This window comes from Oncorhynchus masou, chromosome 18 (assembly GCF_036934945.1).
Source record: "Oncorhynchus masou masou isolate Uvic2021 chromosome 18, UVic_Omas_1.1, whole genome shotgun sequence".
In the NCBI taxonomy this organism is placed as follows: Eukaryota; Metazoa; Chordata; class Actinopteri; order Salmoniformes; family Salmonidae; genus Oncorhynchus; species Oncorhynchus masou.
In genome coordinates this window covers 67,139,176-67,164,846 of record NC_088229.1, presented here as the reverse complement: position 1 = coordinate 67,164,846, position 25,671 = coordinate 67,139,176, and the positions used below count along the sequence as shown (strand labels likewise).

At 42.3% G+C, this 25,671-nt stretch overlaps 1 protein-coding gene across 1 annotated transcript; it reads left to right on the top strand.

The window, feature by feature from the left end:
- Positions 1-563: 563 nt before the first annotated feature.
- Positions 564-20,670, top strand: LOC135505183 (guanine nucleotide-binding protein subunit alpha-13-like). Its single transcript, XM_064924334.1, has 6 exons — positions 564-904; positions 13,077-13,303; positions 15,809-15,859; positions 15,940-16,140; positions 17,247-17,381; positions 18,222-20,670. The coding sequence occupies exons 1-6, from the start codon at positions 622-624 to the stop codon at positions 18,456-18,458; spliced, it is 1,134 nt and encodes a 377-aa protein (XP_064780406.1). The 5' UTR covers positions 564-621; the 3' UTR covers positions 18,459-20,670.
- The last annotated feature ends 5,001 nt before the right edge of the window (positions 20,671-25,671 follow it).

The following is a 25,671-nucleotide window of genomic DNA, read 5'->3' as shown; positions in this document are numbered from 1 at the left end:
GAGCTCGGGGGTTTGAACTTGCAACCTTCCAGTTACTAGATCAACACTCTAACCACTAGGCTACCCTGCCACCCCATGCAAGACACAACGCGGAGTGCCTGGATACAGCCCTTTAGCCGTCGTATATTGGCCATATACCACAAACCTTATTGTGCCTTATTGTGAATATAAACTGGATACCAACATAATTAGAGCAGTAAAAATACATGTTGTCATACCCGTGGTATATGGTCTGATATACCACGCCTGTCAACCAATCAGCATTTAGGGTTTGAACCACCCAGTTTATAATATATTGTCAAAGCACACTTCCTGGTTGTAGAAGAGAGATGGGCTTGGCCCTCTATGTGTGTTTATTTGTATCTCCATTAGCTTTTTCAGAAGCAGCAGCTACTCTTCCTGGTGTCCACAAAAAAAACATGACAAGATAAAAACACTCATACACTGATAGTCACACAAATCATGTGCGTTTGTGTGTGAACGAGCTGCCTCGCGAAAGAGGTGTGTCACATGTCGTACACAGAACTGGAATAATTATATTTCTACAGTGTAGTCGCGTTTCCGCGCGCCTCACATGAACGAGCAAATTCTCTCCCGTGTATCGATGAAGCTGGTTGAAACATGGCGGACTTCCTGCCGACCCGATCCGTGCTAAACCAGTGCTTCCCAGTTTGCCTGCTTTCCAGAACCGAGGTTGAACAGCTGAGGAAATCTAAGGAGATTGACAAAAGTCTTTCCCGAGACAAAACCTACGCGGAACGACTAGTAAAGATACTTTTACTGGGCGCGGGCGAGAGCGGCAAATCCACTTTCCTCAAACAGATGAGGATCATCCACGGGCAGGACTTCGACCAGCAAGATCGTGAAGAGTTCCGGGCAACAATTTACAGCAATGTTATCAAAGGTAATTAGGGAGAACGTCTACGGGACTAAAAAGCTACGAGTTAACATTCTGGACTCTTCTTTCGAGCCCTAGTGAAAGTTGAGTGTTAAAAAAAACCTTTTGGGCGAAGTTTACATTCTGTGTATGCGTGGAGCTGCTCGATGAAATTAGCAGCTAAATTAGTTAGCTAGGGATTTAACGTTAGCTTCAGAACTACAATTAAACATTCAGTTTAGTGGATGAACGCCAGTGTTCTTTATGACTAACGTTGTCGGCTAGTATGAGAGTGTCTCAGCTTTTAATGTAAAAGGGCCATTTTATGTTACAACTAGTTAAATCCGATGCAAAAAGGTCATTAAGGTGCCTCTTTTAAAAAGTGTTAAGCTACTTCCTGCTGTCAACTCTTCAGTGGCGAAGCTGCATAAAGATGTCTGAATTCAGATGACATCATTGTTTTACCATTGTACTCCACTATGTGTCGGTATTTACGTCATAAGAACTTCCCCTCGACCACGCCCACAAATCGGGGAAAACGGACGGTATTCCACATTGACCCCCATTGTAAAACATAAATAAAAAGCCTACTTAGTCATCCATATTTAACTCTACAGAAATAACAAAATATGCAGAAAAGCTGTCAAATTCCCAACCTATGGTTCGGAATGCTCCCACATAGGGAAATACAGCCTGCGAGAAGAGCCATGTGACTTTAAGCGTCAACAGACGCTGACTGAGACACAATATTTTGCAGTCCCTCCAGGATTTCGTGATTTAAAAAAACATGTATTTATGTGGCCAAAAATTGCTGATTTTTGCAGCAGCATTTCTCAAATTCTGCCATACATTTTGCAATGTTTTTTTTTTCACGTTAATTTCATATAAAGTAATTTGTGCTCAGTTTTAGGAGGATTTTAAGCAGAATACATAACACAAAAACAATTAGAAACTTTTGAAGTGCTCAATTTTGTTTATTTTCCTGAACAGCAATTTTTCTGAACAAAAAATGTGTGCAAACTTGCTCAGATTTCCAACATATAATTATTTTTTTATGCATGCCTCCTTTATCTGTAAATAGTATAAAATATTAAACTAGGACAAAATAAACACCTGGGGTCCAATCTGCATTTAAGACATTATCTCAAGTTCATCTTCCATGAAAACAATTGGAGACAAATTTCTCTTTTCGGCTGTTTCTTTTTTTTTTTTAACAAACACAGCTCTTTTTCTGAACATAAGAGGTGGGGGGTGACCGAGGGCCTAGCTCATCCATTCCTATATCTCAATGTAATCCTCCATTTCATCCTCTCTATCCTCCTCCATATCAATTGCTCCACTGCGGAGTCGTTGGTTGTGGTACAGTACGTTTTACGGAGATTTTAAAACGGAAAAGCTGACAAATTTCTCTGTGCTTTGAGCAGCGCTCTCCATGGACAGACTGGGGAAAGCAGAGTGCCGACAGCCCTACTAAAGCCAAGGTCAGCGGAGTAAAAGTTTGAGTAATATGCCACTCACCTTGATTCTTTCAGCGCTTGTCACAGTTTTCCCTGCTACCACTTCAGGCATGGTGATCTGCCGCTGCTGTGCTAAACTCTTCTGACATTCTCATGTGCTTTGCTGATTCCAAGTGACTGTTGATTGTCGACTTTCTCTTGTGTTCCAGCATAATGTTGCACGGAGTGCATAACAATTTCTCCCCACTTTCATGTAAAACATTTGGAAATTGTTTTGCACGGTCTTTAGCTGTTATTTTTGTTGGCAAATGAGATTGACTTCTGTTCATTTGTGCTGCCTGTCAGCCATCTTTGTAAGTGAATACTTTGACAGGCCAGGGGGAAAAACTTGGTTGGATTGGGCCATTTTCCATGGTAACAGTGCAGTAGTTGGTCAAAATTACTAACCCGCTTTTGATTAAAACGCTGAAAGTACGGGGATTTGTCAAAATTGCGAGGTCTTGCATAATATGCACTGATTTGTTGTTTTTTGCATTGAATTATGCGATCGCGGAATCCTGGAGAGACTGATTTTTGCTTCCCATTGTGACCTAGCTAAGCGTCTCTGTGCACCTCCCCACAATTCCAAAACAGCGTGTCCTCTATTCATTTAAATGTGTTGACAGTTGGCGAAATTGCTTGAGCTGCGCTCAGAATTAGTAAAGTATGAAAGCCAATGGTCCAATATTCTAGAACACTGCTGTACGTATGTGTACTTGTTTGATACTCTGATGGACCCTTAAGGCTATTCTGAGTGGGAAATTGTGGGGACCCTGGTGTACAAGTAGCTGTGTGTGTGGAAAACATTTTTTCACAGGTAAGACATTTAACTCGTTTAGTATTATCCGGTTGTACAGTGCATTCAGAAAGTATTCAGACCCTTCACTCTTTCCACATTTTGTTTCATTACAGCCTTATTCTAAACATGTTTTAAACATTCAAACTACTCCCAATAACCCATAATGACAAAGCAAAAACAGATTTTTAGGAGAGAGAACTAATTTATAATAAATAAGTAAAAATCGGAAATATCACATTTACATAAGTATTCAGACCCTTTCCTCAGAACTTTGAAGCACCTTTGGCACCGATTACAGCCTCGAGTTTTACTTGGTATGATGCTACAACCTTGGCACACCTGTATTTGGGGAGTATTCTTCTCTGCAGTTCGATCGGGTTCAAGTCCGGACTCAGGCTGGGCCACTCAATAACATTGAGACTTGTCCCAAAGCCACTCCTGCGTTGTCTTGGTTGTGTGCTTAGGGTCGTTGTCTTGTTGGAAGGTCAACCTTCGCCCCAGTCTGAGGTTCGGAGTGCTCCGGAGCAGGTTTTTGTCAAGGATCTCTCTCTCTCTTTGCTCGGTTCATCTTTCCCTCGATCCTGAGTAGTCTCCCAGTCCCTGCCACTGAAAAACATCCCCTCAGCATGATGCTTCCTCCACCATTCTTCACCGTAGGGATGGTATTGGCAGTGGTGGGAAAAGTACTAAATTCTCATACTTGAATAAAAGTAAAGAAACCTTTTTAATAGAAAATGACTGAAGTAAAAGTGAGTCACCCAGTAAAATACTACTTGAGTAAAAGTCTAAAAGTAGTTTGTTTTCAATATACTTAAGTATCAAAAGTAAAAGATTAATAAAAATAAACAAAAAAAAAAAATCCTTATTAAATAAACCAGACAGCACAATTTTCTTGTTTTTCTTATTTACTGATAGCCAGGGTCACACTCGGACATAATTTAAAAACAAAGCATTTGTGTTTAGGGAGTCTGTCAGATCAGACTCGGTAGGGATGACCAGGGACGTTCTCTTGATACATGTGCGAATTGGACCATTTTCTTGTCCTGCTAACCATTCAAAATATATAACAAGTACTTTTGGATGTCAGGAAAATGTATGCAGTAAAAAGTACATCATTTGTTTTAGGAATGTAGTAAAGTGAAAGGTATCAAACATATAAATAGTAAAGTACAGAGAGACACCAAAAAACTACCTAAGTAGTACTTTAAAGTTTTTTTTAAAAGTACTTTACACCACTGGGTATTGGCTAAGTTATGAGCAGTGCCTGGTTTCTTCTAGACCTGAAGCTTTGTATTCAGGCAAAAGAGTTCCATCTTGGTATCATCAGACCATAGAATCTTGTTTCTCGTGTTCAGAGTCCATTGGGTGCCTTTTGGCAAACTCTTAAGTGGGCAGACATGTTCCTTTTTTTACTGAGGAGTGGCTTTCATCTGGCCACTGCCATAAAGGCCTGATTGGTGGAGTGCTGCAGACATGGTTTTCCTTCTGAAAGGTTCTCCCATCTCCACAGAGGAGCTCTAGTGCTCTTTCACATTGACCATCGGGTTCTTGATCACCTCCCTGACCAAGGCCCTTCCCCATTGCTCAGTTTGGCCAGACAGCCAGCTCTAGGAAGTGTCTTGGTGGTTACGAACTTCTTCCATTTAAGTATGATGGAGGCTACTGTGTTCTTGGGGACCTTCAATGTTACATAAATGTTTTGGTACTCTACCCCAGATCTGTGCCTTGACACAACCTGTCTCTGAGCTCTACGGACAATTCCTTTCGACCTCATGGCTTGGTTTTTGCTCTGACATGCACTGTCAACTGTGGGACTTTATATAGACAGGTGTGTGCCTTTTCAAATCATGTCCAATCAATTGAATGTACCACAGGTGAACTCCAAGTTGTAGAAACATCTCAAGGATGATCAAAGGAAACAGGAAACTAAGGGTCTGAAAACGTATGTAAAATAATTTTTTTTAAATGTTTTCACTTTGTTGTTATAGGGTATTGTGTGTAGCTTGAGGAACAACATTCATTTAATCCATTTTGGAATAAGGCTGTAACATAACAAAATGTGGAAAAAGTGAAGGGGTCTGAATACTTTCCAAATGCACTTTAACTCCACTCACTTCTTGTATCTGTGTACTCCGTTTGTTTGTGTGGTCTTGGCTAGCCTAATGTCCGGTCGGTACCTAGATAGCAATCACTTACGTGACTAACGTTAGCCCTGTCATGAAAAGGGGCATGAGGGAAGCCCTACGATAAAGGCAATGTTGAAAAGTAATCTTTAGACATGTTTTCCTTATGTAGTTTTGTAACAAGCAGACAACAAGAAAATTGCATTTTGAAAAAGGTCAAGTTGTTTTCCCCCAAAGGCAGGCGTGCCACGAAATTCTATTGGAACCCAGAAAGAGTAGCTGCTGCCTTGGCAACACCTAATGGGGATCCCTAATCAATACAAATACAGAACAAAAATATGAACGCAACATGCAACATTTACAAATATTTTTTGTGAGTTACAGTTCATATAACTAAATCGGTCAATTTAAATTTCATTGGGCTCTAAGTAATGGATTTCACGTGACTGGGCAGGGGACAGCCATGGATGTGCCTTGGAGGTCATAGGCCCACCCACTTGGCAGCCAGGCCCACCCACGGTTTTGAGGCCGGTTGGACGTACTGCCAAATTCTCTAAAACGATGTTGGAGGCAGCTTATGGTAGAGAAATGAACATTCAGTTCTCTGGCAACAGTTCTGGTGGACGTTCCTGCAGTCAGCATGTCAATTACACGCTCCCTCAAAACTTGAGACATCTGTGGCATTGTTTTGTGACACAACTGCACATTTTAAAGTGGTTATTTATTGTCCCCAGCTCAAAATGCACCTGTATAGTGATCATGCTATTTTATCAGCTTCTTTATTTGCCACACCTGTCAGGTGGATGGATTATCTTGGCTAAGGAGAAATGCTCACTAACAGGGATGTAAACAAATGTGGGCACAAAATCTAAGAGAAAAGAATTTTGTGTGTAGGGAACATTTCTAGGATCTTTTTATTTCAGCTCATGAAAAATGGGACCAACAATTCAAATGTTTATTTTTGTTCAGTGTATTTAATACCAACTGGTTTTTAAACTACGGCTCTCGACATGGTTCAACGAGCCAATATATCAGCACGAGAGGTAAGTTGAGCCACCCCTTGTTTCTAGGAAACCATACTTCAGCAATAAGGCAATCAAGGCAGTGTTGTATCATGAATACAGGTAAAAGGCATTGTCAACCCGTTTACCTGCGACAGTATTCGTGATGCAGCACTGCCTCGCGTGCCTTACGCCTTGATCACCCCTACAGCATCATACCGTTTTGGTACACCAGAAGTACCTAATTTTATGATGCTGTAGGTGTGATCGAGGCATTGGAATGCTGCATTTACCTTGCAGTATTGCATTGCAGAGGCAGTTTCAGTGTGTTCTGTGTGGTGTGTTGTATCTTTGGCTATGTCCGATTAAGTGATATGACATGCTATTCTATAAAATACTTTCTCCGTAATTAATATTACCTGATTGAGCTAATCATGTAAATGTAATTGACTAGAGAGTCGGGGCACCACAAAATAATATTTATAGAGCTGTTATCTTCCGAATAAACTCTTAAAGACCTAGTAATATTTTACATCAATAGCAGTCAATATTATTCGTCACCTTAATTCAGTCTCATCTCAAAGTTGTAAATTCTTCACGAACCCTGGCTAACAAGTTGAATCAGCAATGCAAAATTGGGTTTAATTATTTATTTACTAAATACCTAACTAATCACACAGAATTACATATACACAGAATTAATTATACCTTGATTACAAATTACGTCATAAAGGAAAATGTCCCAAGCGGGCGGAACAGATATGTCAGCTGGTTACACAAAAGAAAAGGGTCTGGGTTTGAGTGAAAGAGCGGGAAGACTGAGGGACAAAGGGAGAAGCTGTGCTATCGTAAATACAGTATCTTATGCATTCTAAATTACTGTCCATTTGGAAAAGGAAAATGCAATAAATATTTACTCTGAGCTGTGCTTCAGTAGGTTGGTGGTAGATGGAAGGCCGTGTTGCCAAACCGAGTCCTTTGTCCTTTGAAGAATGTCTCTGGTGGTCAATTGGAAACGTTGTAGTAATGTTGTTGTGTGATAGACGGGATACTCTGTCTGTTCTTTCCTAGCCCGCGTTTGCAGCTGCTGTTGCTAACTCAACGGCTAGGAGGTATCACTTCTGTAGTGAATGAGAGGTCAAAGTTCATACCATTCGCAACCAACGCTGAGGTTGGCTTAGTTCTGTAGTTGACATGTTAGTCCTTTTAACGCAGAGGCTGCAGACCTCACGTACTTGGAACAGGAGGTTACATTTTCATCAAGGATTTATATAGTGGAACGAGAAGGGTGTGTCTGAAAAGTTTTATAACCCATGTCTCTTCACAGGGGCGGCCCACTGATTGAGCAGAGCCCTAACCTTATGAAAACCCAAATCTCTCATTTGGAAGCTAAAATTACATTTCATGTCTTCACCAATAATTTTATATTCAAACATTTTAAATTGAACAATTCCATTTGACTACAATGTGCAGACTTTCCACTGTAGAGTTTGTCATCCTGTCATTGATGAGAATGTCCCAGATGACAACCAAACTGACATCATATTCATTAAGTTCCACCGCATATGTGAAATTGGTCGGATGACCAGAATATAGTTAATTTCCCCCGACCTTCTGGTGTTCCCAGAATCTCTATGTTAACCAAGGGGTTTCAAATGTCACATCAGTAGGATAGAGAGAGGAAAAAGTGGCCAACGTCATGACAGGGGCATACTTTGGATTTATGGAACTTTTGCATCAAACTGTATGTGCAGATGGCTTGGCAGAAATGGTAGCAGAGAGTAAATGTAGGCAGACAGCGAACAAACCGGCGCTGTACCAAACCAAATGCGAGGCTGGAGAAGAGGTGAAATAATAATGGGTGAGTTAAGATCAATACATCAGATGATTGGGTCAGCAACATGAACATGATATTCTGATAGAACTGTTAGCGGGCATAAGTGTGTTTCTGACGGCCAATACAGAACTACTTGGAATGCTGCTCGTCCAATGGGGATCCAAACAATCTTTTTTTTTAAACAAAATGAATCATGTAACCAAATATTTAGAAAGAGGTCATTTCAAGGAATCTGTGAAGAAAGAAACCACATGGAAAAGTTGGTACGCCCAAATAACTATTTTTCACAAAGTCAAAAGCATAATGATTTCTATAAACACAATAAATTAATATATTGAAACCAAAGTAGATAGTTGTTTTAAAGATTTGTTTTATTCGTCAGTTGGGGTCTCTATAAGCTACAATGACATCCCAAACCTAGCATGAATGTCTTACTTTGTAGCTGTGTGGGTTGATATGGTCAAAATGTTTGCCTTGGGGTAAGTTGTGCCAATGGCATTTCAACAGGTGTAGACTAGCAGTGAAATGCTTACTTACAGGTCCTTTTACAACAATGTAGTGAGAAAATAAATAGAAATAGTGACACAAGGAATAAATACAGTGAATAACTAATAAAAAAATAACATGTCTATATACAGGGATTAACAGTACCAAGTCGATGTGCAGCGTTACGAGGTAATTGAGGTAGCTATGTACATATAGGTAAGGTTTAAGTGACTAGACAACAGGATTGATAATAGACTGTAACAGCAGCATATGTGGTGTGAGTGAGTGAGAGTGTGTGTGAGTGGCGTCAGTATGCATGTGTGCGTGGTTAAAGTGGTTTTAAAGTGACTCGGCAACAGGATAGATAGACAGTAGCAGAAGCGTATGTTGTGTGTGTGTGTGTCGTCAGTATGCGTGTGTGTTGGTGTAAGCGTGCGAGTCCTGTGTGTGTGTGTGTGTGTGTGTGTGTGTGGAGAGTTGGTGCAAAAAAGTGTGTGTGTGTTGTGGTGGCAAGGTATGTACTGTGTGTGTGGGTAGAGGCCAGTGTGTGCATAGTCAGTGCAATAGTTTTTGTTTTTATGTATACATAGTATTTTTGCACGTTAATGCATATGTGAATTTTTATTGTTACAGAGCAGGCATCATTATGCCCTGTGTATACAAATGTAAAACAGGCAGGGGTCTATCCCCCTTGAGGTTCTTGAAAGAGCAGCCAAGGAAGTGAGAGAAGGGAAGACGTCCATTGGAGCAGCAGCAAGGGATGAACAAATAGACTGAATGACACTGAAGAGGTACAGAAAACAAACATGTACCTGTTTGAAAGAGAGGCTGTGATGAGTGGCAGAGGAACACAAGGTCTTATCTGATGACATGGAGTCTGATCTGTATAAAGAGAGGCTGTGATGAGTAGCAGAGGAACACAAGGTCTTATCTGATGACATGGAGTCTGATCTGTATAAAGAGAGGCTGTGATGAGTAGCAGAGGAACACAAGGTCTTATCTGATGACATGGAGTCTGATCTGTATAAAGAGAGGCTGTGATGAGTAGCAGAGGAACACAAGGTCTTATCTGATGACATGGAGTCTGATCTGTATAAAGAGGAGGTCTTATCTGTGATGAGTCTGATCTGCAGAGGAACACAAGGTCTTATCTGATGACATGGAGTCTGATCTGTATAAAGAGAGACTGTGATGAGTAGCAGAGGAACACAAGGTCTTATCTGATGACATGGAGTCTGATCTATATAAAGAGAGGCTGTGATGAGTAGCAGAGGAACACAAGGTCTTATCTGATGATATGGAGTCTGAGCTTGATAGAGGCGATGACAGAGTAGCAGAGGAAAACCAGGTTTTCGATCAAATTTTATTTGTCACGTGCCGAAAACAACAGGTGTAGTAGACCTTAGTGAAATGCTTATACAAGCCCTTAACCAACAATGCTTTAAGAAGTTTTAAGAAAAAAAATATAAATGTAACAAATAATTAAACAGCAGTCGTGAAATAAGCGAGGCTATATACAGGGGGTACCGGTACAGAGTCAATGTGCAGGGGCACCTGTTAGTTGAGGTAATATGTACATGCAGGTAGAGTCAAAGTGACTATGCATATATTATAAACAGAGAGAGGCAGCAGTGTAAAAGAGGGGTCTGGGTAGCCCTTTGATTAGCTGTTCAGGGGTCTTAAGGCTTTGGAGGTAGAAGCTGTTAAGCCTTTTGGACCTAGACTTGGCGCTCCGGTACTGCTTGCCGTGCGGTAGCAGAGAGAACAGTCTGACTATGTTGACTGGAGTCTTTGACCATTTTTAGGGCCTTCCTCTGACACTGCCTGGTATAGAGGTCCTAGATGGCAGGAAGCTTGGCCCTAGTGAAGTACTGGTCCGTACGCACTACCCACTGTAGTGCCTTGCAGTTGGATGCTGAGCAGTTGTCATACCAGGCAGTGATGCAACCAGTCAGGATGCTCTCGTGGTGCAGCTGTAGAACCTTTTGAGGAAATGAGGACCCATGCCAAATCTTTCCAGTCTCCTGAGGGGGAATAGGCTTTGTCGTGTCCTCTTCACGACTGTCTTAGTGTGTTTGGACCATGATAGTTTGTTTGGTGACGTGGACATCAAGGAACTTGAAGCTTTCAACCTGTTCCACTACAGCCCCGTCGATGAGAATGGGGGCGTGCTTGGTTTTCCTTTTCCTGTAGTCCACAATCCTCATTTGTCTTGATCACGTTAAGGGAGAGGTTGTTGTCCTGGCACCACACGGCCAGGTCTCTGACCTCTCTATAGGCTGTCTCATCATGGTTGGTGATCAGCTCTACCACTGTTGTCATCAGCAAAGTCGATGATGGTGTTGAGTCATGCCTGGCAGTCATGGGTGAACAGGGAGTAAAGGAGGGGACTGAGCATGCACCCCTGAGAGGCCCCATGTTGAGGATTAGCGTGGCGGATGTGTTGTTCGCTACCCTTACCACCTGGGGGCAGCCCATCGAAGTTCAGGATCCAGTTGCAGAGGCATGGTGTTTAGTCCCAGGGTCCTTAGCTTAGTGATGAGCTTTCAGGGCACTATAGTGTTGAACGCTGAGCTGTAGTCAGTGAATAGCATTTTCACGTAGGTGTTCCTTTTGTCCAGCTGGGAAAGGGCAGTGTGGATTGCACTAGTGCATCATTTGGGGATCTGTTGGGTCGGTATGCAAATTAGTGGGTCTAGGGTTTCTGGGATAACGGTGTTGATGTGAGCCATGACCAGCCTTTCAAAGCACTTCATGGCTACAGACGTGAGTCGGTAGTCATTTAGGCAAGTTACCTTAGTGTTCTTGGGCACAGGGACTATGGTGGTCTGCTTGAAACATTGGTATTAGACTCAGACAGGGAGAGGTTGAAAATGTCAGTGAAGACACTTGCCGGTTGGTCAGCGCATGCTCAGAATACACGTCCTGGTAATCCGTCTGGCCCTCCGGCCTTGTGAATGTTGACCTGTTTAAAGATCTTACTCACATCGACTTCTGAGAGCGTGGTCACACAGTCGTCCGGAACAGCTGGTGCTCTCATGCATGGTTCAGTGTTACTTGCCTCAAAGCGAGCATAGAAGTAATTTAGCTCATCTGGTAGGTTTGTGTCACTGGGCAGCTCGTAGCTGTGTTTCCCTTTGTAGTCTGTAATAGTTTCAAGCCCTGCCACATCCGACGAGCTTCAGAGCTGGTGTAGTATGATTCGATCTTAGTCCTGTATTTGATGGTTCGTTGGAGGGTACAGCGGGATTTCTTATAAGCTTCCGGGTTAGAGCCCGCTCCTTGAAAGCGGCAGCTCTACCCTTTAGCTCATTGCGGGTGTTGCCTATAAATCCATGGCTGCTGGTTGGGCTATGTACTTAGTCCCTGTGGGGACAACGTCATCGATGCACTTATTGGTGAAGCCAGTGACTGATGTGGTGTACTCCTCAATGCCATCGGAAGAATCTCAGAACTTATTCCAGTCTGTGCTAGCAAAGCAGTCCTGTAACTCATCTGATAACATGGAGCTGAACTTGATAAACATATCAAGAATTTTGCGGACCAGTTTAGTAGCCTCAAATGCAGAGAACTTGCCTTCGAATTGGCACGTAGAAACAACATCACTGTCCCAGACAGCTGGTCAGGACTTATTCCACATTTTGTTGAGTTACAGCCTGAATTTTCTCACTGATCTACACACACTACGCCATAATGACAAAGTGAAAACATGTTTTTTGGAAATGTTTGCAAATGTATTGAAATTTAATTACAGAAATATCTCATTTACATAAGTATTTACACCCCTGTGTCAATACTTTGTAAATGTGATTATAGCTGTGAGTCTTTCTGGGTAAGTCTCTAAGAGCTTTCCACACTTGGATTGTGCAACATTTGCCCATTTTATTATTATCTTTAAAATTCAAGCAAAAACCTTGAAGTCCGAGAACTCTGAGACAAAACTGTGTCGAGGCACAGATCTGGGGAAGGTCCCCAAGAACAGTGGCCTCCATCATTCCTAAATGGAATAAGTTTGGAACCACCAAGACTCTTCCTAGAGCTGGCTGCCTGGCCAAACTGAGCAATCGGGGGAGAAGGTCCTTGGTAAGGGAGGTGACTAAGAACACGATGGTCTGAATGCTAAGCATCACGTCTGGAAGAAACCTGGAACCATCCCTACGTTGAAGCATGGTGGTGGCAGTATCGTGATGTGGGGTTGTTTTTCAGTGGCAGGGACTGGGAGACTAGTCAGGATCGAGGGGAAAGATGAACAGAGCGAAGTTCAGAGAGATCCTTGATAAATTTGCAAACATTTCTAAAGACATGTTTTTGTTATTGTGTGTAGACTGAAGGGGGGGGAATGTTTTTTTTAATCCATTTTAGAAAAAGGCTGTAACGTAACAAAATATTATCGACCCCCGTCAGAGAGTTTCTGTGTATGGTCGTTGTTAACTATCGACTTTATCTATCTTCTTCAGGTGTGCGTGTGTTGGTGGACGCACGGGAGAAGCTTCACATCCCCTGGGGTTCCCCTGACAACCAGGTGCACGGAGACAATGTGATGTCATTCGACACACGGTCTGTGACGATGGCGAATGGCCAGGTGGAGACAAGCGTGTTTCTCAAGTACCTGCCCTCCATCCAGGTCCTGTGGGCCGACAGCGGAATACAACAGGCCTACGTCAGACGCAGGGAGTTCCAACTGGTTAGTACACACCCCAGTACACGCCCCCCAGAGTTTCCATTATCCCTCAATTGCCAGCTTATTCATTTCTGGAAATACCAGTCAATGGAAATATATTTGACTGTCATGCTTATCAGGCTACAGGTTAATTTACATTATTTGTGGAATTAAATTGGCCAGTGTTTTCATTGGTCATCATGTATCTTATTTATCCAACACAACTATCACAAAATACAGAGCCTATTTTGAGCGAGATTTTTCCAGCAGCTCCTCAGCTGATTGCCTTTGGTTCCGCAATGAATGTGTTTTACTCCATTCTAAATGCAATTGCATGTTAAATAGTTTTGGTGCATGAGAGGGGGGAAATAGTTACTATTTTATTCTCAACTGGTAATTGAAGCACGCCTCCCATTCACCATTCCAGTGCGGGCAACAGTCTATCAGCGTGTCCCATCACGTTCCAAATGTAAGCTGGGTGCGTGTCTTACCTTTGCTTCAAAGTAGGCTATAGGCAAAATTCAATAATGGAAATGTGGAGTCATTTATTTTAAAGACTTCATAGGCCACTCAGCCTTAAAGAGCGAGATTAGGGGGAAAGGCCCTGCGATAGACTAGCGTCCTCTACAGATGGTGTGCTTGAACATCGAGCTGCCTCACGCTACAGAAACAGGAGATAGGCGCAGGAGCCTATGAGGAATACATTTGTAATGTAGTGAAGCTGTCTCTAGAGCAATGCAAGATCTCTTTCATGATCATGTGAAATTTCAATTGCTATGGAAATGCTGGGATGTGTTTTTTTTTTTGTTTTTTTTCATGACCATGTTTAATTGAATTATTATGCAACTATGATGGTGATAAGATATGGATTACAATTATCATCCAGGATATTAAAGCTATACTCACTTCATGTATACTCACGATACACACACTCAACCATGCAAATTGTCTGGGTTATTTATTTAGACATCACACATTATAGTCTTACTAATTATCCAGACATCCTATAGAGTGGCAAGAAAAAGTATGTGAACCCTTTGGAAATACCTGGTTTCTGCATAAATTAGTCATAAAATGTGAGCTGATCTTCATCTAGGTCACAACAATAGACAAACACAGTCTGCTTAAACTACACACAAACAATTATACGTTTTTATTGCACACATTGTGTAAACATTCACAGTGCAGGGTGGGAAAAGTATGTGAACCCTTGGATTTAATAACTGTTGACCCTTCTTTGGCAGCAATAACCTCAACCAAACGTTTTCTGTAGTTACAGATCAGACCAGCTCAAAAGTCAGGAGGAATTTGGTGGACAGATTCTATTTGGTGGCCTAACATTCTCCTGCAAGATGTCTTGATTAACTTGGGAATTCATTTTTCTGTCTGATAGCAAGCTGTCCAGGCCCTGAGGCAGCAAAGCAGCCCCAAACCATGATGCTCCGTCCACCATACTTTACAGTTGGGATGATGTCGGTGTGCTGTGCCTTTTTTTTCCACAAAGTGTTGTGTTCTTTCCAAACAACTCAACTGTAGTTTCATCTGTCCACAGAATATTTTGCCAACCGCGCTGTAGAACATCCAGGTGCACTTTTGCAAACTTCAGATGTGCAGCAATGTTGTTGTTTTTTTGGACAGCAGTGGCTTCTTCTGTGGTGTCCTCCCATTAACACCATTCTTGTTTAGTGTTTTACGTATCGTAGACTCGTCAACAGAGATGTTAGCATGTTCCAGAGATTTCTGTAGTCTTTAGCTGACACTCTAGGATTCTTCTTAACCTCATTGAGCATTCTGCTCTGTTATCTTGCAGTCATCTTTGCAGGACAGCCACTCTAGGGAGAGTAGTAACAGTGCTGAACTTTCTCCATTTATAGACTATTTGTCTTAATGTGGACAGAGGAACGTCAAGACTTTTAGAGATACTTTTGAAACCCCTTCCAGGTTTCTGCTAGTCAACCATTCTTAATCTTCTGAGATCTGTTTTTGTTTGAGGCGTGGTTCACATCAGGCAATGCTTCTTGTGAATAGCAAATTTAAATTTTGTGAGCTTTTTCTTTTATAGGGCAAGGCAGCTCTAACCAACATCTCCAATCATGTCTCATTGATTGTACTCCAGGTTAGCTGACTCCTGACTCCAATTAGCATTTGGAAAAGTCATTAGCCAAGGGGTTCACATGTTTTTTTCTAACCTAAATTATGCATTTAATATAGACAAGAAAAATACAATTTTTGTGTTATTAGTTTAAGCACACTGTGTTTGTCTATTGTTGTATCTGAGATGAAGATCAGATCAAATTTTATGGCCAATTTATGCAGAAATCCAGATAATTCTAAAGGGTTCACATACTTTTCCTTGCCACTGTGTACACATTTACACACACACACACACGCTCACTTCACACACTCACAGGAAGATCCATAAATGCTCTACACACACACACACACCCACTCACATGCAGCAGTTTTAGGCTGATAGATTAGTATGATTATCCAGGAAGCTAAAATAAATGTCTCTTCTCTGTCTCTTAGGGTGAGTCTGTGAAGTATTTCTTGGACAATGTGGAGATGCTGGGGGAGCAGGTGGGTTTCCTCTTTATCCCTCTTTCACTCTACATCCCCCTCTCCTGTCCTCCACTTAACATTCTTTCTCTCTCCTCCAGAGCTACATCCCTTCCCAGCAGGACATCCTGCTAGCCCGCAAGCCCACTAAAGGCATCCATGAGTACGACTTTGAGATCAAGAGCGTTCCCTTCAAGATGGTGGACGTGGGAGGACAGCGCTCAGAGAGACGTCGGTGGTTTGAGTGTTTTGACTCTGTCACCTCCATACTGTTCCTAGTGTCTTCTTCAGAGTATGACCAGGTACACGCACAGTGGACACACACTCACCACTAGGGCTGGCCAATTAAATCAATATCAATAATTATCGAGGTAATTACCTCCCTCGATAACAATATTTATTCTATAATGACGATATAGAATAATTAGGTACAGCCATTCATTTCAGCTCTGATGCAGCAGGAACGTGCGGAGAAGTGACAATATGCACGTGGAGAGGTATACGCCCACTAAAAACCACTTAGCACCTCGGGTGATGGAGTAGCCACTATTAACCAGGAATAATGAGTGATGTAGGTGAAAACAGTGGCAGTGATAGCCATGGAGAAGGAGCAGCTTCCAACTAAGAAATTATTGATAAAAAGGGTTCAACTGTTTCAGTAATTTGGAAGTGGTTTGGCCTTTTGAAGTCCGACAAAGAGCAGAACAATGTTCGGTGCAAATTGTGCCGTAGACCGGTGGCTACGAAGTATGGTAATACAACAAACCTTTTTCAACATCTGAAGCGAAATCCCTCTTTGGAACATGCAGGAAGTTTGAGTTTGCGCCACGGTGTTGATAAACGCCCCTCAAGCACCAGCCAATCTGGGGATGTTGCCCGAAGCAGTCAACACTGACAGCGTTTATGCCCTACAAGCAAACACCGAAAAGACAAAGACATCACAAATGCTATTATGCATTGCTAAGGACATTAGCACAGTCGAAAAGGAAGGTTTCATGAGGCTTATAAAAAATAAAAAATAAATTTTTTTTTACCTTTATTTAACTAGGCAAGTCAGTTAAGAACAAATTCTTACTTACAATGACAGGCTATCGGGGAACAGTGGGTTAACTGCCTTATTCAGGGCTAGAACGACAGATGTTTACCTTGTCAGCTCGGGGATTCGTTCTAGCAACCTTTCGGTTAGTAGTCCAGCGCTCTAACCACGGTTTGTTAAGGCATTCTTGAGTTTGAAGCAGATATGCACCTTTTAAACATCATTTGATTAATATCATGATAATTATCGTTATCGAATGAAAATATATATATCTCGTGATAATTTATTTGCCATATCGCCCAGCCCTACTCACCACACACTCCCTTTTGTTTCTCTCACCCACACACTCCCTAATGTATTTATTTTTTCAAGGTCTTGATGGAGGACCGACAGACCAACCGTCTGAGAGAGTCATTGAACATCTTTGAGACGATAGTCAACAACCGAGTCTTCCTCGCCGTCTCCATCATCCTCTTCCTCAACAAGACTGACCTCTTGGAGGAGAAGGTCAGTAACATCACAATCACACCAAACACTCTAGGAAGCAGGGTTCACACAAGAAAGTAGACACTATTCGCTTTTCAGAGATAAATTTGTTGTTATTGAGGCCACACAAACCTTCAGATTCTACTAGGGCTGACCCCAATTAGTCAACTGGTTCATTGTTTGGTCGATAGGCTGTTGGTTGACTAAGATTTTCACTTATTCACGCTTGGCATTCTCTCAACCAGCTTCATGAGATTGTAACCTGGAATGCATTTCAATTAACAGTTGTGCCTTGTTAATTTGTGGAATTTCTTTCTTCAATGTGTTTGAGCTAATCAGTTGATATTGATTAAAGTGTACGTACAAATGGCTTATAGTACAGGTTGTTCGCAAATTATATTATACATATGTTATATTTTGCTTTTCAATAATATCTGACATGTTGGAATAAGAACATTGTTCTACTTTATTTTATTAGAACTTTACAGGCTTAATTCTATTCTGTTAAAATAAATTACAATCTAAATGTGATTTTTAGCACCATGGGTAAATTTCTCAAATGTCCAGTAAATGTAAATCTTGCCGGTTACGTTGTCCTGTGCCACATTTACCTAACGAAAAGCCCACCTTACACATTGAATAAGGGACTGGCACTGACCTGTATATACTTGCATTCTCATATTTCTTCAACTTATATCGTACTTCTTGTGTGTTTTTATTCTATTTTCTATTATCTATCTACGTTATTATCAACGCTGCATTGTGGGAAAGAGCTCTCAGTAAAGAATTTCACTAATGTTTTACACCTGATGTATCCTGTACATGTGGCGAATAAACTTTGTGTTGATCTGTTCCTGGCAGGTCTCGAACATTTCACTGAAGAAATACTTTCCAGAGTACACGGGGCCGGACCACAGCCTGCCGGACGTCCAGAAGTTCCTAGTGGACTGTTTCCGAGGGAAGAGAAGAGATGCGACACAGAAGCCCCTCTACCACCACTTCACCACAGCCATCAACACAGAGAACATCCGCCTGGTGTTCCGAGATGTCAAGGATACCATCCTCCACGAAAACCTCAAACAGCTTATGCTCCAGTGACCTATGACCACTAGAGAGGACCTGAGAGGAACCAGCCTCAGAGAGAACCCCAGAGAGGACCTCTTCTCCCGCCTAAAAGAAGACCTGATTGAGGACTGCTCTCACCTTCAAAAGAGGACCGGATTGAGGACCCCAGTGCCTTGGGGAGGACCTTGATGTTCCACTTTTGTTGTTTCAATGGTTTTATTTGGTTTTTACTGCACTGTGTTGAGTGGATGGTGTATAGACTGCTCTGAGGTCAGTTTGACCTTTTAGGAGCCAGGGACATGATTGAACGCTGGATAATAAGCACTGTCCTTGGACCAGTTTTGAAGCCTGCCATGCTGTCATAGCCCCGCTCCTGTCCACTGATCTGAGACCTGTGTGACTGACAGAAACAACAATGCGTTAATACAACAACGTCTTAATAACCCTTAATCTGTTTGTGTGTGTGTGTGTGTGTGTGTGTGTGTGTGTGTGTGTGTGTGTGTGTGTGTGTGTGTGTGTGTGTGTGTGTGTGTGTGTGTGTGTGTGTGTGTGTGTGTGTGTGTGTGTGAGTGAGCGCAGGGCACACACACACGCGCAATCTGTGTATACCTGTTTTGGCATTAGCTATCATGTAAACAATCATTTCTTTATAGTCAATACATTTTAACATGTGTATACAGTTTACAAATTTCTACCTTTCTATTCCCAGGTAGTTCACATGTAATTCTGCTGTAAGGACACCACACACGCTTGGACGGTTATCTAGTATTGTTATCTCAGGGTTGGATGGAGGTACCGCTACAAAGGATGTCATTATTGTGTTATTATTGTAATAAACAGTCTGTCCATAGGGCTGTAGTCTGTCTATACCCTCAAATTCAAATCTGGACCTCCACTGCTTTTTAGATTTGTATTCTTCCCCCTCTAATCAGGGACTGATTTTAGACCTGCGACACCACGTGGGTGCAATTAATTATCAGGTAGAACAGAACCAGCAGCACTCCGTATCTCGTAGGGTCAGAGTTGAAAACTCCTAGTATATAGTGTATATCCAAGGTTGAAGCTTTAGAGTTTTATTTAAATGTCTTCCTGTGACGACCTGTTCTGGGACGTATTCATGAAGTGGAAGAAAACAGGCTGAAACAGGGATGTACTATCTGAACTTGTCCAATAAGAAACGCTTGTTTTCTTTTTCCATTGCACAATGTTTTGAAACATTTTTCTACAGTGTGCCCCACCGGACCAGAAAAGCAGAGGGGCATGTCTCAGACCCTGGGCTACAGTACTTTAATTTGGGGTGCAACGTTACAGAACTTTCAGGCAGATTCGTATGCGTGTTAATTTCTGTCTGAACTTTCTATAATGTTTTGCCCCCACGGAACGTGGCTCAGGTTACCACGACAAGTTAAAGGTACCGCCTCCTCCTTCCCTTCCCATTGGTGGCCTTGTAAAGGGACTTGTGTTATTGGTCAGTGAGGTTGTCTGTCTAATGGATGTGATCATGTTTATAGTTGTACAGACTGACTCAAATGTATCTTTTAGTTTAAAATATGACAGATTAGTTTGTTTTCATGTCCATACTGTAACCTGTTGTTGATGACAATAGTGTGTGTATAAGTATGCCAACACTGTAAGATACGCCACCTCATAGAGCTGAGAGACAGCTAGAGACTGACTCCAGATTAGCGTTTTGAATGTTTCTCTCCAGCCACGTCACACTGCCTTTTATATTACTGTATAAAGATCGACTGTCCTAGTTTCTCTAGCTCCGGAGATTACGTGTCTGTCTTTCCACTGTGCCTCGCTCTGGCCTTGTACAGACTGACGCCTGGGCCCAGTTTCACAAAACCTTTTAGAAGACATTTCTTAAGTGCCATTTCTTTCCCTTAACTTTATACGTATTAAAATGTGCTATTCCTCAATAAGGTTATTACAAATGTCCTTAAGTTTCTTCCTAAGAAAATAGTTTAAAATAAATTTGATTCTTGAAAAGAAAGTTATTGGATTTCTACTTGTAATTCCAAGATGGCTAATAGTAAACACTTGTTTTAAACTCATGGAAGTGAGAAAATAAGCTAATGAAAGCAATTGAACATGTTTATTGACTCTACTGAAACTTTCAGTTGGATTTGTTTTAAATCCAATAAAACATTTTAGACCAGTAATCTCGGTAAGAAATATGCTAACATGATTGCCCTTGCTAGATAACTCTGTTGCCTAGCGACAATCATTTTAGGAAGATAAGTCCTTAAGAAAATCGTGAACTATGAAACATTTGAGTTCTTATGATCTTATTTATTTTTAAAAAGCTTAAGTTCTTGCATAACTTTTGTAAAACTGTGCCCTGATGCTTTAGTTGTAATCTAAAACTGTTTACTTCCACGTTTAAATGATTCAACAACAACAAAAAATCACTGTTTCACGGTTGGCCTTGTCAATGAACATATGTTTCTTTCTCTAACAATCTGCATTTTTTTTTTAATATGCCACTAAATTTTACAATAAAACACTTTTCTAATAAAGTGTGAATTGTCATTCATTCAGCCCATAGACTATAAAGCAGCAGTTTGAGTCTGGACCAGAGGCCAGCCCAGTGTGCACGTATTTTTATTATCCCGCTCAACACTAGCACACACGATTCAACTCCCCAAGGGCCTGACAATTACAGATAGTTCACAATCATTTCAGAAACCCTGGTATAACGTGTTCCAAAAGAGTACAAGGCAAAGCGACAGGAATAAGTGCTTGGACCACAGCCTAAGGCTGGATTCCAAACACTTAAAAGACACACACTATCCCCTCAACCCTCAAATTAAGTGTACATTTCTGATGACAAGTACACACTTGCAAGGCAAGGGGCGAGAGAGGAAGGAATGATTTTTAAATCGACCGCCCTTGTCCGGATATTCATCCCGCGATGATTGTGCTTTCAGCCACGGGTAGCTTGTGGGTGCTTTATATGCGCTACAGTCAATTATGATTGCATGTCTACTTGTATTAACTATTTAACTATTAATAGACGCATACTGTATGATAGCTAGAAAATTAATTAGCTAACTAATGTTAGCCTGCCTAGCTACTTCTGAAGGAAAATGTTTTATTTCTGCAATTTCCAAAAGCTAACCAAACAAAAACATTACTTTTATGAGGTGTTTGTGCATTAGCAGCACAATTTTCTAACTTATTTACATTTGTTTTTACTTACACTTGTATGTTGACTCCATATTGACGTTGAGGTTTTAAGTTTTGGCTGACTTTAAAAATATATTTATTTACTTAACCTTTACCGAGGAAAGTCAGTTAAGAACAAATACGTATTTACACTGACGGCCTACCAAAAAGCAAAAGGCCTCCTGCGGGGACGGGGGCTGGGTTTAAAAATGTAATACAAATATACACTGCTCAAAAAAATAAAGGGAACACTAAAATAACACAGCCTAGATCTGAATGAATTAAATACTTATTAAATACTTTTTTATTTACATAGTTGAATGTGGTGACAACAAAATCACACAAAAATGATCAATGGAAAACAAATGTATCAACCCATGGAGTACTGGATTTGGAGTCACTCTCCAGGCTGATCCAACTTTGATGTAATGTCCTTAAAACAAGTCAGAATGAGGCTCAGTAGTGTGTGTGGCCTCCACGTGCCTGTATGACCTCCCTACAACGCCTGGGCATGCTCCTGATGAGGTGGAGGATGGTCTCCTGAGGGATCTCCTCCCAGACCTGGACTAAAGCATCCACCAACTCCTGGACAGTCTGTGGTGCAACGTGGCGTTGGTGGATGGGAGCGAGACATGATGTCCCAAATGTGCTCAATTGGATTCAGTTCTGGGGAACGGGCGGGCCAGTCCATAGCATCAATGCCTTCCTCTTGCAGGAACTGCTGAAACACTCCAGCCACATAAGGTCTAACATTGTCTTGCATTAGGAGGAACCCAGGGCCAACCGCACCAGCATATGGTCTCACAAGGGGTCTGAGGATCTCACCTCGGTACCTAATGGCAGTCAGGCTACCTCTGGCGAGCACATGGAGGGCTGTGCGGCCCCCCCAAAGAAATGCCACCCCACACCATGACTGACCCACCGCCAAACCGGTCATGCTGGAGGATGTTGCAGGTAGCAGAACGTTCTCCACGGCGTCTCCAGACTCTGCCACGTCTGCACGTGCTCAGTGTGAACCTGCACAGGGCGTCAGTGGCGAATTTGCCAATCTTGGTGTTCTCTGGCAAATGAAAAACGTCCTGCACAGTGTTGGGCTGTAAGCACAACCCCCACCTGTGGACGTCGGGCCCTCATACCACCCTCATGGAGTCTGTTTCTGACCGTTTGAGCAGACACATGCACATTTGTGGCCTGCTGGAGGTCATTTTGCAGGGCTCTGGCAGTGCTCCTCCTTGCACAAAGGCGGAGGTAGCGGTCCTGCTGCTGGGTTGTTGCCCTCCTACGGCCTCCTCCACGTCTCCTGATGTACTGGCCTGTCTCCTGGTAGCGCCTCCATGCTCTGGACACTACGCTGACAGACACAGCAAACCTTCTTGCCACAGCTCGCATTGATGTCCCATCCTGGATGAGCTGCACTACCTGAGCCACTTGTGTGGGTTGTAGACTCCGTCTCATGCTACCACTAGAGTGAAAGCACCACCTGCAGAACCACTCCTTTATTGGGGGTGTCTTGCTAATTGCCTATAATTTCAACCTGTTGTCTATTCCATTTGCACAACAGCATGTGAAATTTATTGTCAATCAGTGTTGCTTCCTAAGTGGACAGTTTGATTTCACAGAAGTGTGATTGAGTTGGAGTTACATTGTGTTGTTTAAGTGTTCCCTTTATTTTTTTGAGCAGTGTATATTAATATAGGACAAAACACACATCAGGACAAGAGTGACCTAAGACAACATAGCAAGGCAGCAACACAACATGGTAGCAGCACAAAAATATGGTACAAACATTATTGGGCACAAACAAAAGCACAAAAGGCATGAAGATAGAGACAATACATCACACAAAGCAGCCACCACTGTCAGTAAGAGTGTTCATGATTGAGTCTTTGAGATAAAACTGTCCAGTCTTAGCGGATATATAATCATCGCGAATTGAATTATAAGGTGTTTCAGGCCCGAAGTGAACACAATTGTATTTATTTTTATTTCACCTTTATTTAACCAGGTAGGCAAGTTGAGAACAAGTTATCATTTACAACTGCGACCTGGCCAAGATAAAGCAAAGCAGTTAGACACATACAACAACACAGAGTTACACATGGAATAAACAAACGTACAGTCAATAATACAATAGAAAAAGTCTATATACAGTGTGTGCAATTGAGGTAAGATAAGGGAGGAAAGGCAATAAATAGGCCATGGTGGCGAAGTAATTACAATTTAGAAATTAAACACTGGAATGGTAGATGTGCAGAAGATGAATGTGCAAGTAGAGACACAGGTGCAAAGGAGCAAGATAAATACAGTATGGGGATGAAGTAGTGTGATGGGCTATTTACAGAAGGGCTATGTACAGGTGCAGTGATCTGTGAGCGGCTCTGACAGCTGGTGCTTAAAGCTAGTGAGGGAGATATGAGTCTCCAGCTTCAGTGATTTTTACAGTTCGTTCCAGTCATTGGCAGCAGAGAACTGGAAGAAAAGGCGGCCAAAGGAAGAATTGGCTTTGGGGGTGACCAGTGAGATATACCTACTGGAGTGCGTGCTACAGGTGGGTGCTGCTATGGTGACCAGTGAGCTGAGGTAAGGCGGGGCTTTACCAAGCAGAGACTTGTAGATGAAATGGAGCCAGTGGGTTTGGCGGTGAGTATGAAGCGAGGGCTAGCTAACGAGAGCATACAGGTCGCAGTGGTGGGTAGTATATGGGGCTTTGGTGACAAAACGGATGACACTGTGATAGACTGCTTCCAATTTGTTGAGTAGAGTGTTGGAGGCTATTTTGTAAATGACATCACCGAAGTCGAGGATCAGTAGGATGGTCAGTTTTAGGAGGGTATGTTTGGTAGCATGAGTGAAGGAAGATTTGTTGCGAAATAGAAGCCGACTATAGATTTAATTTTGGATTGGAGATGCTTAATGTGAGTCTGGAAGGAGAGTTTAGTCTAACCAGACACCTAGGTATTTGTAGTTGTCCACATATTCTAAGTCAGAACCGTCCAGAGTAGTGATGCTGGACAGGCGGGCAGGTGCGGGCAGCGATCAGTTGAAGAGCATGCATTTAGTTTTACTTGCATTTAAGAGCAGTTGGAGGTCATGGAAGGAGAGTTGCATGGCATTGAAGCTCGTCTGGAGGTTAGTTACCACAGTGTCCAAAGAAGAGCCAGAAGTATACAGAATGGTGTCGTCTGCGTAGAGGTGGATGAGAGAATCACCAGCAGCAAAAGCGACATCATTGATGTATACAGAGAAGAGAGTCGGCCCGAGAATTGAACCCTGTGGCACCCCCATAGAGACTGCTAGAGGTCCGGACAACAGGTCCTCCGATTTGACATACTGAACTCTATCAGAGAAGTAGTTGGTGAACCAGGCGAGGCACTCATTTGAGAAAACAAGGCTATTGAGTCTGCCGATAAGAATACGATGATTGACAGAGTCAAAATCCTTGGCCAGGTCGATGAATACGGCTGCACAATAATGTCTCTTATTGATGGCGGTTATGATATCGTTTAGGACCTTGAGCGTGGCTGAGGTGCACCAATGACCAGCTCCGAAACCAGATTGCAAAGCGGAGAAGGTACGGTGGGATTCGAAACGGTCCGTAATCTGTTTGTTAACTTGGCTTTCGAAGACCTTAGATAGGCAGGGTAGGATAGATATAGATCTATAGCAGTTTGGGTCTAGAGTGTCTCCCCCTTTGAAGAAGGGGATGACCTCGGCAGCTTTCCAATCTATGGGAATCTCAGACGATACAAAAGAGAGGTAGAACATGCTCGTAGTATGGGTTGCAACAATTTCGGCAGATAATTTTAGAAAGAGAGGGTCCAGATTGTCTAGCCCGGCTGATTTGTAGGGGTCCAGATTTTGCAGCTCTTTCAGAACATCAGCCATCTGGATTTGGGTGAAGGAGAAATGGGGGAGGCTTGGGCGAGTTGCTGTGAGGGGTGCAGGGCTGTTGATCGGGGTAGGGGTAGCCAGGTGGAAAGCATGGCCAGCTGTAGAAAAATGCTTATTGAAATTCTCAATTATAGTGGATTTAACGGTGGTGACAGTGTTTCCTAGCCTCAGTGCAGTGGGCAGC